Source organism: Phallusia mammillata, chromosome 7 (assembly GCF_965637545.1).
Source record: "Phallusia mammillata chromosome 7, kaPhaMamm4.hap1.1, whole genome shotgun sequence".
In the NCBI taxonomy this organism is placed as follows: domain Eukaryota; kingdom Metazoa; phylum Chordata; class Ascidiacea; order Phlebobranchia; family Ascidiidae; genus Phallusia; species Phallusia mammillata.
In genome coordinates this window covers 7,044,311-7,057,962 of record NC_137258.1, presented here as the reverse complement: position 1 = coordinate 7,057,962, position 13,652 = coordinate 7,044,311, and the positions used below count along the sequence as shown (strand labels likewise).

The 13,652-nt window shown below is 36.3% G+C and overlaps 2 protein-coding genes across 3 annotated transcripts; both read left to right on the top strand.

Moving 5' to 3' along the window:
• Positions 1-684: 684 nt before the first annotated feature.
• LOC145238000 (nicotinate phosphoribosyltransferase-like) lies at positions 685-10,744 on the top strand. Of its 2 annotated transcripts, XM_080101016.1 has the most exons (15): positions 685-835; positions 940-1,110; positions 1,325-1,404; positions 1,471-1,598; positions 1,835-1,965; positions 2,319-2,434; positions 2,686-2,891; positions 3,906-4,046; positions 4,329-4,413; positions 5,613-5,633; positions 7,252-7,332; positions 7,611-7,763; positions 8,340-8,482; positions 8,673-8,745; positions 9,241-10,744. In XM_080101016.1, the coding sequence occupies exons 1-15, from the start codon at positions 754-756 to the stop codon at positions 9,316-9,318; spliced, it is 1,689 nt and encodes a 562-aa protein (XP_079957142.1). In that variant the 5' UTR covers positions 685-753; the 3' UTR covers positions 9,319-10,744. The 2 variants fall into 2 exon arrangements, with proteins under 2 accessions (XP_079957142.1, XP_079957143.1); XM_080101017.1 differs by lacking the exon at positions 5,613-5,633.
• A 262-nt stretch (positions 10,745-11,006) lies between these two features.
• On the top strand, positions 11,007-13,620 carry LOC145238002 (uromodulin-like). The gene is made up of 8 exons (XM_080101021.1): positions 11,007-11,251; positions 11,374-11,567; positions 11,842-12,032; positions 12,265-12,402; positions 12,559-12,681; positions 12,821-12,971; positions 13,040-13,217; positions 13,335-13,620. The coding sequence occupies exons 1-8, from the start codon at positions 11,077-11,079 to the stop codon at positions 13,439-13,441; spliced, it is 1,257 nt and encodes a 418-aa protein (XP_079957147.1). The 5' UTR covers positions 11,007-11,076; the 3' UTR covers positions 13,442-13,620.
• The last annotated feature ends 32 nt before the right edge of the window (positions 13,621-13,652 follow it).

The following is a 13,652-nucleotide window of genomic DNA, read 5'->3' as shown; positions in this document are numbered from 1 at the left end:
GCAAAACTGCGCTAAAATATTCATCAAACCGGAAATAGCTGCGCAGCGTTAAAATGTTAAAACGCGCGATACAGTTGAGGGTACAATTGGTGGATAGATGGTAAACGCGATGCAGCTAGGCTACATCGTTACTACAATCGTTGTGTGGCGCAGGGACTCACATTTAAGGGTAAAGTTTTTTTGGACATTGAGACTGGGAGACTATGTTGGTGAAACTTGACTGGGAATATGCATGAGGTATTTTAACATAATCATGTTATGAACTTATTGCTGCGTTTTGTTTTCCAGTCAAATATTTCGAATACAGCTGATAAAAATAATAATAAAAGGTCGTAAACTTGTGTGCGATCGGGCGGAACGGTTGTGTTGTTGGTGAATCCCCGTCAGTAGAAGTCAAGTTCCGTTGCTGTGTCAAAAGTCAAAGCTCGTCGCGTCGTAACTGAGTTCCCGTTACATTCGCTGGGCTTCCTTCGTTTGTTTCCGAATCTGTCTGACATTAATTGACATTGAATAACTGTTGACTGATGTATTTACGAGAGGGTAGTAGCATGTCAGGGTGTGGTTTAACCAAGCATGTTTGCAAAGCATTTGATACATGTTTTGTAGGTTTACAAATGCCTTTAAGTTTGCGACAAACTTTTTTTGGGATTGCAATTGTTTTGTTGAGCATTTCTAATTCTAACTATATTTTGTTTTAAACTGCATAGGATTCTAATTATATGACTTCTATAACATTTAAGCAATAATCTTAATATGAGTATGAGCAAGTCAATTCAAAATGGTAGTGAGTCAGAACATACACCATCGAATTGCGTTGTTCAGCCTCTGCTTACAGGTAAATTTTGGACTTTTTGTAAATTTTTGTATGTATGGTTTTTTAATGTCAAAACACCTATTCCTTTATATTCCGATTGCAGGTAACAAATTTATATTTTGTAGATTTATATCAAATCACAATGGCCTATGCATATTGGAAGACAGGGAAAATGAATGATGTGGCAGTATTTGATTTGTTCTTTCGCAAAAATCCATTTCGCGGAGAATTTACCATATTTGCCGGCCTGGAAGAATGTGTTAGATTTTTGCACAATTTCAGGTTTTCCGCTTCAGGTACTGATTTTTTGCACTTTGCAAATATTTTGGTCTGCAACCCCTTTTAATCCACAAAATGCTGCCTTTTGTGTTAAACAGTAATAAATAAACAACTTGGGTATTTTACTACAACCCCAGTATGTGCAGCTACACTTTTGCAACTTTAATTATATTCATTGTAAGAATTGTGTGGTATTATGTAATGTTTTTTTGTTTTTGTTTTTCATTACAGACATAGCATATCTAAAAGAAGTAATGCCCAGTGCAGATGCAGACTTTTGGCTTTATCTGAAAACACTTGATGCTTCACAAGTAAACACTGTTCCACAGATTTTTCCAAGTGATATAAAAAACATTACCATGTTTCATATGTTACAGGTTAATCTTCATGCCATTCCAGAGGGGTACGTTGTTTTTCCAAAAGTACCACTAATCAGAATAGAAGGGCCTCTTCCGATTGTTCAACTGCTTGAAACCACTTTGCTGAACTTGGTTAACTATGCAAGGCAAGAAATATTTAATGAATACAGTGTTTTTGACATGCTATTGCCATATTTCATATACTTTCTTTTTGCTCAATGAAGACACCCCAAAAGAGATGTTGAAATGTTGGATGATTTGTTTATATTTGTCAGTTGAGCAAAAAGGAAAAAACTTTTAGGTTTAATGCAATTCTGTTTGTATGCAAAAAAAGCTGTTGTGGTGATCAATGCTTACAAAATCACTTTTGTTGTATTTTTAGCCTGGTTGCAACAAATGCAGCACGGTTTCGAATCACTGCTGGTGAAAATGTTCAACTTCTGGAATTCGGTTTGAGAAGAGCTCAGGGGCCAGATGGTGGTCTATCTGCATCGAAGTATTGCTATATTGGAGGTGTGTGAATTTAACCCTACAAGTTATGTTACATTCCGCAAGGTGTACTTTTAATCAGACTGTTTGGTTTTAAATATACATGCAACAAATCGAATTATGAGAACATTGAGTAAAGTTGGGTATGAGTAGAGCTAAAAATATTATAACTGTTTCAATTAATTTGTGTTTGTTACATTTCTTTTAAACAGGATGTTGTCATTTCCTGTTTTTTTTTCACTCGTGTCGAATAGTATTACAACTATTAACTTTTTAGCAGTTAAACAGAGTATTCAGCACTTGCAAACCCTATGCAATAGTTCATTGTTTTCAAAAAAATCTAAAAAATGATTGTTTTTGTTTTATTTTGCTGACAGGCTTTGATGGTACAAGTAACGTCCTTGCAGGCAAGAAATTTGGCATTCCTATTCGTGGAACACATGCACATTCTTTTGTAAACAGCTTTAAAGCACTCAATGAACTTCCTAATACAGTGAGTCAGCAATATGTAATCATTTTGGTAAACATGTACTGATTCACCTTCAAACATAAGTCATTTTTTAACAATTAGACAATTTTTTATGACCAGATTTTCTATCTACAGATCTGTAAGGCATTTTTCCTTTTTTTATTCTATTTTACATACATTTAAAATTTTAGTACCAAACACAAAAGTATCACAATGTGATACAAGGTTTTGTGTTTAATCGCTGTAAGGAATCTATAAAAATATTTTTAACACAGGAGTTGGCACCAAACCCAGCCAATCAGACCAACAGCAAACCTGAAAACTTCATTTCCTCTGTAAAGAAGTGGTTAAAACTTGTTTGCACAACATTGAATGTCCTAGAAAATGAAACAAACGAGGGTGAACTGACTGCATTTGTTGCGTATGCACTTGCATTTCCCGACACATGTCTGTGTTTGCTTGACACATACTCTGTACTTAAGTAAGTAACCGTGATTGAATGTTATGTACTATGAGTCTTACTAAACTTATGATATGATGATGGATTGATTTATTGTTTCCTGTGTAGAGGTCGGCAAGTTAATTATGACTTTGCTGTTGCACAGGCATATATTGTATCTCTAAGCATGCTGTTTTTACTAATTTATTATATTTGAATAACATATATAATAAAAAATGATCTTTAAAGCAGTGCTTGTCAACCTTTTTTGAAGCGGTACACCCTTTTAACGTTAACTCAGAATTTGTACACCCCAGTGAAAAATTTATTCAACCCTGTAACACACTGATTCTGTGGTACTAACAGAAATAATGATGAGCAAAATACCAACAAGCCATAATCCACTTTCTACTTCAAAAAGAACTACCATTAACAACGATTATGAAGTGAAATATTAAACTATGACGTCACAAAAAGAGTTTTGCAGCTTAAAATCTACGTACACTTGAGATGCATGTGGTGCCATATATTGTACACTCCAGTCAGTCTGTTCTAAAACTGAAACCTGCCTATTGTGATACCTAGTCATAGGTATATTATATTTTGTGTCTGGTACACCCCAGTACACCCCATCAAAGTGGTACACCCTTTAAAAATTATGGTACACCCTGGGGTGTACAATACACCCGGTTGAAAAGCACTGCTTTAAAGGTTTATCAACTATGATATAATAAAATACCAAAACATGTGAAAAAGAAATGGTAATACTGCTTTGTAACATTATGTAGTGGCTTATTAAATACATGGTGTAGGCTTATGCAAGATCTTGAATAAAAAATGTACCTGATATTTAATTCAACATTACATTTACCGGATTTGGGTTGTTTTGAAGGACTTCCACCTGCTGTGGTTGATTTTTACGTAGTGTTTTTGCTTTGTAATGTCATGAACATCGCTTCCTATAATGTATTAGCTAACAATTGTCATTTGTTTAACAAACAAAATCATGTTAGCTAGTGAATCAACGTATGTAAACAATGTCTTTGCTGTTCAAAGGAGTGGCCTTCCCAATTTTCTGGCTGTAACACTTGCACTAAATGACTTTGGTTATCGTGCAATTGGTGTGCGGCTGGACAGTGGGGATCTTGCCTATCTTTCCATAAAATGTCGGGAATGCTTTACAGCTGTTGCTGAGAAGTAAGTTACAACAACAAAAACTTTATTTCCATAGTCATTGCATTTTTTCTGTCAAATTATTTTTAATGTGGACTTTGAGGTAAATAGGTTATCCACCCTTTTGTTGGAGTGCCTTTCCATTAAGCAATCTGACTTTAATTCATTATTAATTTCCAATTTTCATTTCTTTTTTTTCTTTTTTTTATAGACCTTACTTTTTTCAGCTAAATAAAAAACTTTTTGTAATAATTACACAAACATTGCAGATAAGTGTTGCTACATCCCCCAAAAAATGTTCTGTAGGTTTTCTGTCAGCTGGATAGAAGATTTATCGATTGTGGCAAGCAATGACATAAATGAGGAAACACTTCGCTCACTGAAAGAACAGGTTCAAACTAAATTCCATGTTATCTTTGTTTAAATTGCAATGCTCTAAGTGTAATGTGACTGATTAGTGTGTGCAATACACACTTCGGTTTCAGTCTACACAAACAAATTGCAGATCGGTGAAGTTTGGGTCCTTGTGGCAAATGTGAGATTTTGGAATTGTATTTTGGAATAACAATCATTAAAAAGGTGTTGAGGTAGTCACAAAACTATGTTCAGTGGCCGTATGTCACACCACAAATATGTTCAAAATTTTGTTTTTGTTTTTTCACGTTTCATTAAATAGGCGTTTACCAGTAGTCCAATAAAGCATTTCTGAAAAAAAATTATGTGCTTGACCAGACCACATTACTGCATGTTTTTGATGAAGTGTTGAAAAGCTTCTTGTGCTTATGCATAAAGATGCAAATCAGTAAAAGCTAAACTGGACCTCTTTGAAGTGAATATAACTTAGGATATTGTTCAAGTTTTTCTATCTAGATCAGGGGTGGGCAACCTGCGGCCCGCGGGCAACTTTTGAGCGGCCCACGACTCGTATTTAATTTTGATCGGTGGGACGAAATGTATGTGTCCTTTTTTATTCAAAAAAGCCTATTTTATATAAAGCCCATTTTTGTACAAAAGAGTTGTTACAATAAACGTTAGTAGTTTATTACTAAGAATAGGTGGTGTTGCATACATAGACAAAATCATTGTGTGTTTGACTTTGCCCAGCACCGCTATGTTATTGCATGACCATCGTTGCGGCCCGCCTCCGCAATATATCGCTACTTTTTGGCCCGCGCGTGCAAAAAGGTTGCCCACCTATGATCTAAATATTTGACATTTTTTTAACTGTTTCAAATCAAGATCGAAAACCCTTGTCAATTAATAAATAACCCCTTTCAAGATCACACTTTTTATTTATAATTAAAGCTGCTAGTGTTATTTTTCGTTTCTATTTTTTGGTTGCTTGCCACAAAAGCATTTGCTCTTCAGCAGTTTGTTATGGACTTGAGTGTATTTGCATTTTTAAGCTTTGACATTGTAGACAAACACAGAAATTTGTCATCTAGTCTAGCTTTCAACCTGTCATTTAAAAAGCAGAAATATTGCAGTGTGCAAGACTGTGTGCTGATTCAGTACATGTTTTTTGTACATGCGCATTTTTGGATGTACTTGGTCAACTGCTATGAATGTTTCTATGATCATGTTTTGCAGATGCATTATGGGAACTCACAGGTGCTTTTCTTTTGCATGCAAACTGTATTCATGCATGATATGATAGTTGACTCCATTAATTATATCAATAATTTTCCTGTTGTCTATTGCATTTGATTTGAGACTAATTTGCATTTGGACACATTCAGCAAATTATGCTACATTTGAATACAATTATCGAGTTCTGTTCATTCAGGAATCTAGCATGTTTTTAAAATATATTTTTTGACAACAAAGCAAATGTGTGCAGGATATTAGTATCACTGTATGAATGGTTGTTATACACCACAGGTAACTTATTTTGTTGTCACATTGTCAGTTGCTGATGCTTGAGTGGACAAAACACTACTAAATTGCAGGCTTGTATAATCCAAGTGTTATTATGGGTCCCCTTCCCTGAAGGGGACACATATTGTTTTTGTCCGTATTTTTTTTTCTTTTTTCTGTCTAACGCTGGCTTGTTAGACGCGTTTGGTTAAGAAAGAGTGCTTCAAATTTATTCAAATTTGCACAGATGTTAGTTATTAATCTAAATTTGATCCTCCTGAAGTTTGACCCCGATTGACCCAGCGGTTCACCCACAGGCCCCCAAAATGCAAAATTTTTAATTATAAACCTAACTTTAATTTGTTACCGATTTCGAATGAACGCACACAAAGAATTTATGAATAGTCACTTATTCACTTTCACAATTTAAATAACGGATAAGTTCATTTGCATATGTGCATTCTTTTCCTAGGTTTTGTTTATGGTATCCAGATATAGATTTCTTTTTTATCTAAACTTTATACTGTATAACTAACTAGTGCCCAGATTGTCTAATAATTTGTTGATTTTTGTTAAAAGTACTAGAGCAGTGGTTCCCAACCGGGGAGGAATTTCATGAGTTCAGGGGAGGAATTTCATAAAAACTGTAAAAAAATACATTGGAAATGTTACAGAATTGTTAATTAGGGATGTCCTTTATAATTTGGATCTGGTTCACATTTAGAACTGGTTGTAAATGATTCTGAAATGGACATTCCTAATTATAAAGTCTATTTCAAATTGCTATAATTTTTCATGTTATATTTGGTTTTCGTCTTGCGGAGGAATGAATAGTTCGAAAATGGGCAAAGGGAGGAATGTAACAAAAAAGGTTGGGAACCACTGTACTAGAGCATATAAATGTATTTTTTATTGGGAAAAACATTGAAGTCAAATCAATCCCCTCCCTAAATTTAGCTCAACTCAAACTTTATTATTTGTTTATTATTTGTACCACTTTACATTGACACAGTGGTCGTACTGTTTAAAATTAAACCATTTATCTTTTTTGGCGTAATTTCCGCATTAAAAAGTGTATGTACAGTATTAATATACTGTACTTGACTTTAAAAATTGGCACCTGCCGATGCATGTTTCCATTGTCAAGCATTGAAATTTGGTTTTGGCCCATCCTGCATGCTTTGGTTATGCTGTTTTAGCTGGTGTTTGGAGCTTGTGGTTCAGCTTGGTAGCATTTCAAGCAGTCAAAAAATGTTGGTAGGTCTCAAAATATACAAAATAAAACATTCAAAAAATCATTTAAAGATTATTATTTGTCTTATCAAAGATGATTTGGTGATGTTTTTGCAGATGACTATGTTTTTGTGTGCAGAAACACCAGATTAACAGCTTTGGAATTGGAACTCACTTGGTGACATGTCAAAAACAACCTGCCCTTGGTTGTGTGTTCAAGGTTAGATTTTTTTGTTAGATTTAGGGATCAAAATGCTTGCAACGCTTGATTATTAAAGCATGGCGCTTTTTACGTCTATTTGGGCCTTTATGTTCGCCATTAAACTTACAAACATATACTTACACTAATCACATTCGTACGAACAAGAACTGACAACTAAAAACACCATACCTTAAAATACAGCGATTTCGCAAACTGGTTAACTAAAAATCATTATTTTGGTTGTAAACTTCACATATTGCCTTGCACAGCTTAATATATGTTGTTGTTAATCCCAGTTGGTCGCCGTTAACAACGAGCCGCGGATGAAACTTAGTGAGGAAGTTGGAAAAATTAACTTACCTGGCAGGAAGGACGTCTATCGTTTGTACTCAAACGAAGGTGTTGCTACACTTGACCTTGTGCAACTTAGCACCGAACCAACTCCTAAGGTGTGTATCTTTCTGTAAAACTGGTGTTCTATGTGAGCTGTGTTTGTTTCAAAGGCATCAAACCTTGTTGCCATTGTCTATAGCCAGGGCTGCCATACCGTCCGTATTTCTGAGATTTGTCCTTGTTTTTGACTTGAGTCCTTATTTTGTATTATTTTTAACAATTGCAAGAAACAGACTCCATGAAATGACAGTCAAATCCCTGCTACACCCTGTCGATAGCAGAGGTGGCCAACTTTTTACAAACTGTGCGTCAATCTTTTAGCATACGGTTTCAGATGTACCATAAATCTCTTATAACCCCTCCAATGTCTACTTTTTGTGTAACCTTTATTTAAAAATTGAATCCAAATTGAATAAAACTTTTGGTTCTAATGGTATGTCAATCGAATTCAAGCTGTCGAGTTTGTAAAAATCAATCAAATTATGTTTTTCCCTATACTTGTAGTATCTTCACAACAAAATGGCTTTCATGAGGCCGATAGAGGCTTCAGTTAGGACAACCTGTGTATAGTCTCAGTTATTTGTTTTTTTGCTTGAAAATATTTAACGTCTATTACTTTTGTTTCCAACTAGGTTGGCTCGAAAATTCTTGTCCGTCATCCGTTTATCGAATCCAAACGCGCCTACGTTTGTCCCCACCAGGTGGAGCCATTGTACAGACAATATTGGGGTGCGAATGGCGTTACCCAAAACTTTCCTACACTAACTGAGCTGAGGTAAGCATAAAATCCATGCTCCTACATTTGTCAACAAACCTTACATCGTTTTTAATACAAGGATTGCCTACATTTTTGGCTATGTTTGTTGAAAGTGTTTATTTTTTGCTGTCGTATGTTAAGCAATTTACAATTTGGTTCACTATAAACAAATGAAAATGATACCAACATTTGCCTTTGTTTGAAACAGACAACGAACTGCAAAATCCCTTCGCACACTGCGTTCCGATATCAAGCGTGAACTAAACCCCACTCCCTACAAGGTAAGAATGTTTGCTTCTTATTTCAAAGCATATTTTCTTTATTGTGCCTGTTTTTGTTATCATGTAGATATCAAACATTCCCTCCGGCACTTATAAGGTAGCAACTGCACTTGTTTTGCACTGAAATAATTTTTGTTGGTCGAAAATGAGACCTTGTATGCGGCTTATATTATGATTTGCAATATCAATGTTGAGAAAACAACTTTTATGGCGTTATGTGGCGCAGTGCATTACGTTATTTGGAGGCAATCGTGTTGATTGTTCGGGATTAAACTGCATGGTCTGTGTGTGCAGTTTATCAGTTAATTCAACAGTAATTGACTAAAACATGCCGTTTTGAGAATTTTTTACCAGTTGTTGCCTGAAATCTAGGCGGTGTTACAATGGAATGGTAAATCAAACCGAGGTTTATTCAATGTACGCATATTGTTTACTCGTGTTATCATTGGGAAACCCTCTACAATTTTGTTAAAATCACAATTTTTGTTGATGTAGGTTTCAGTAACTGATGAGATGTATCACTTTCTACACAATCTCTGGTTGCAACACGCCCCTATCGGTGAGCTGACCTAAACGCCAGGGCACTAGAAGACCAATGGATGAAAAGTTGTAGGTGTAGAAATAACCCAGTCGTTTGTTTTGACATAGTGTGTTGAAATGTTTAGTTTTAGATTCGTCTTTGAAATATTTGTGTAACTTAAAATTGTCGTTTTTCTTGTGTCTAACTTCCCAAAGGGCCAAACCTTGTAAATTGGCTTCTGTAGACACTTCTGCAAATAGAATAACAAGTACCTGTTTTTGTTTGTTTGTTTAAAATTTGTGCCCCAATTGAAATTTTATGACACTTTTATAAAATTTTATAGACAAGATGGACATATGTAATGGTAACGTTGTTACAACCATTCTCAGCTTTTTTCTGGGTTGTATCACCACTATTGGTCTAGTCACAGGTACACGTGCAGTCAGGGTCGTACAAAAAATGTCTTCACCCAATATAGACTTTCGTGAACAGACCGAACCCATCGTACTGTTGCAATTATTTATGTGCATATTTTTTCTTCAACCCTTCTCGTCCATCATGGTATTCTCAAAAACGCAAGCTAATTTCCCGTTTTTGTTGTTGGAAGGTGCAGCAAACCTAGGCTGAAACGATAGGGATGGGCTGAAATACAAATTTTCAGTTTTCGTTTAACACCAAGCACATATGTGACTTAACATTGGTCGCCCTATACGAAACAATACCAGTCATTGGGAGAAAATGTTTGTTGATTTTCGCGTTGCATAGGTATACATCAGTCAACCTATGCGAACAGTTTTTTGTCCGGTTAGGCGAAAGATCCAGGTTTACCGATGTCGATTAGTTAAAGCCCAACCACATTACAAATCATTTGTAACTCGGGTTTTGTCCGAATTAGGCGAAGAACCGGATTAACCGAATCCGGTTTAACTAAGATTTACTGAACATAAAATTTAAAACATTGCGATGTGGTATTCAGGTCAAACAACGAACCTAAACATTGGCGATGTTGTTAGGTGCGCAAAACTTCAGGAGTGAATTAGTTCAGCCCATCCCTGACAGCTGGTGCAAATTACTCCATGTGAATATATGTAAGTCTTTGTAATCAGCGGACGTTTTGTATGTTTTGGTGCTGTAATATTTATATGTGAAAGTTAAGTCTTCAAACGATGCTAAAAGATACCAGTTGGAGAGGACGCCTCAAAAATATTTTTGTTTGTCGCATCAAGTGGCCGACATTATGCACTGCGATCAATGTCATTTATTTGTCCATCCATGCAGCCGTTGTCGTTCGTTTTTTTTTCATTTTGTTTTGTTTAAAAATGCGACTGTACAAATACGCATACTTTGACATTCTACAGACATTATAATGATACACGTTTTGTTGGTTCTGACAAGTCTATAATGCTGTATGTAAAAAAAAACATTTTCCGATGATACATTTATGGTCTACCGCTAATACAACGACTTTTCAAATTGCAACATGTGGTTTAACACGTGATTAAACTTTTAAAAGATTTGCCCAGTACGCGTGGCCCTCAGCTTGTCATAAACACGCGATACGTCTCATCTAAAATACATAGTTTACAACTGCATGTAAATTAGGCAATAGAGTTTACTTTCCCTTCAGTCGCAGTCAAAACCATCAGTCAATCATTGAATTGAACCGGGTTGTCTCGCATTTTCTAAACAGCTTCGCAAAAGTCCTAATTAGAAGAACAGCTGATCTATAAAACACTGGCGCCCGGTAGACGCTAACCAGTGTGTCAGACAAGGCTTTTGGTGCATCCGACTCGCATTTTTAAGTAAGAGACATGGCAGCACTTCCTATCGTGGTTATTGGATTGTTTCTTGTACACCCTATTGCTTCTGAGGTTTACCGAGAGCCAAGGGTTGCTCGTGATTTAAATTCAGGCGATGCCGACACTATTATTACCCTCCCGGAAGCTGGTTTCGTTGATTCGTTTAACGAGCTTTTGCAAAACCAAGGTAAGTGATCTGCTTTCTCTATGTTCGGGATTTAAAGTAGTCACTCGAGATTAAACACATCATTAGGTAACACGACGGGTTAACGTTTGTTTAGTTTTGTTTATTTTTTATGTCCCATTTAGTGCAAGTCGCATGCGATCCCAGCAGCATGTGTATCACAATATCAAGGTCATTTTACGAACTTCGCGGGCTTCCGAAGGTCGATTTCCAGTCGCTGGAATTGAATTCGCCCTGTGAGGAAAGTTTGGTAACGGGCGACGACCAGGAAAAGACGATATGCACGGGTCTTATGACCTGCGGCACAAACATGGCACTGGTAAGCTCATTACAATACACCGTTATTTTCTATTAGACAATTCACAGATTAACAATTGTCGGGATTAGCGACAGGTCTGTAAACAAAAACCGGTATTTACTGCTACTTGTTAAGTTGATCGTTTGCTGAAATATAGGCCTATTTCGTGTTAAGTTTTACTCCAAAAATATCCATCTTGAATAGTTTGTCGCATGAGTGTAGTAAGGAATGTAAAACTAGGCATTTAACAACTTTTAAACACAACAAAAGATTCAATTTAATTTCTATTTTACAGAATACAACTCATGTAATTTTTCGCAATAAAGTACGATCTTACGACGTTGCCAACGACCGCTATCCCAGCGTTGTGATTGGTCAATGGAGCGAACACGTGCTGCCGTGGGAGTGTGTTTATCCGCTCGACTACCTTGTTTCGATAACATCTCAAACATTGGAGGACGATTTCTATTTCTCGCCTACTATGAGGTAACTATCTTGCCCACTGGCAAAAGCCCTTCTAAACTCTGTGGAATTTTATTTTACACCTTATGCTTAACTATTTATTTATGATGTCATAAATGCCCTTGTTGGTTTTCGAATGACTTTTTTACGACAAAGGCTCAATTAGGTCGTAACCTAATCAAGTATTTACTTTAGCATTGAATGCTTTGGAGTTATAGTGTTATGGCATTTTAATGTTCGGTTGTTTATGATACAGTCAAATTCGGACAATCACGATTGACATCAGTGCGTCGGGCATCGGCTATGGCGAGTTCCCAGTGGGAATGTTCCTGTTTAAATCTCCATCCTACGACTCTGTATATTCGTCGCCACCAGAGTATGCAATGGACGGAAGGTAAATTAAGAACAAGTTTCAGCCACTGTGCACAAAGTCTACAAGACATTTGGAAATTTACTTGGCCCACAAGTTAAATGTACATTAGATGTTTGATCGTTACACAAAAATTAACTCAATTAGCCAAGACAAGTTTCGATACTTCGCTTTTCACAGGATGTACGTGGGGGTTTCCCTATTGGAAGGTCCTGATGTAGCAGTTATCGAAGTAGAAAGATGTTGGGCGACTCCAACAAATAATACCGAAGACGACTTCAATCTCCCTCTTATCAATGACTTGTACGTAATTTAACTAAAGTAATTAGCTGACAAGCATGTATATCTTAGTTTCGGTGTTTTTTTTACATTTTTTAATTGACCTGAAGTAATTTGACATTTTTTTCACATTTGGTAAAGCAAAACCGATGTTTTTATGCAGTTGTCCAATTGACATTGTTGATGTTGAAACCATGAATGAGACGCGTCACTACCGTTTCAATTCGGAAGTTTTCAAGTTTCCATCCAGCCCAAGGGTTTTCGTTCACTGTTTTGTTACGATCTGCTTTGCCGACCGTCAATTTTGCAACCAGGTGGACCTAATCTCTTATATGCATGTTCCCAGTGGTAATGTCAATTTAAACCCAGATATATTTCTTAGATTTCGAAATGTGCGGAGTCTAACGGCAGGGCTCGTCGTTCTATTACCGATGACAAGCATTTTCGCGAAGCCGTGCTCTCAGTTGGTCCGATTTACGTCACAAATGTTGAAGAAACTGAAATCATTATCGAAGAAAGTACTTCTGAAGCAGACAACGGCGTATATAGATGGGTTGGAGGTAACCGTTTTGCAAAAAAGTTTTTAGGATATTCAAGACCTTATCGCTTGCGTTTGTCTCCATAGCATTTTTGTAGGTAATATACCCTTTATTGATTGTTTAATGTATGTTTTGCAGACGGCAAAAGCGTCATCTACATCATCGCTGTGTTTGGCATAGCATCACTTATTTCTGTCATAGCAGTCATTGTTCTGATCTCAAGGCGTTTTCGCCGAAGAACATAAAGCTTCTTCCAAATCTACTTCGTTTTTCAATCAATTTGAGTAGATACACTTTACCTATATCCAGTTTTTTTACATGCGTGCCTTACCTCATTCTGTTGTTGTCAATTATTTTTTGTCGATATGAGCACTTGAATGCAAAAATACGACTGGAAATAAAACCATTATTTTCTTAGCCATAAGATGGCGTAAGCGAGCAGATCCTTTTGATTTT

Excerpts from the sequence above, each read along its gene's own strand:
- LOC145238002 (XM_080101021.1), top strand. The coding sequence starts at position 11,077 with ATGGCAGCACTTCCTATCGTGGTTATTGGATTGTTTCTTGTACACCCT. Across the intron at positions 11,568-11,841 it reads GCGGCACAAACATGGCACTG|AATACAACTCATGTAATTTT; the intron begins GTAAGCTCATTA and ends TCTATTTTACAG. Across the intron at positions 13,218-13,334 it reads CGTATATAGATGGGTTGGAG|ACGGCAAAAGCGTCATCTAC; the intron begins GTAACCGTTTTG and ends TATGTTTTGCAG.
- LOC145238000 (XM_080101016.1), top strand. The coding sequence starts at position 754 with ATGAGTATGAGCAAGTCAATTCAAAATGGTAGTGAGTCAGAACATACA. Across the intron at positions 836-939 it reads TGTTCAGCCTCTGCTTACAG|ATTTATATCAAATCACAATG; the intron begins GTAAATTTTGGA and ends TATATTTTGTAG. Across the intron at positions 5,634-7,251 it reads TGCATTATGGGAACTCACAG|AAACACCAGATTAACAGCTT; the intron begins GTGCTTTTCTTT and ends TTTTGTGTGCAG.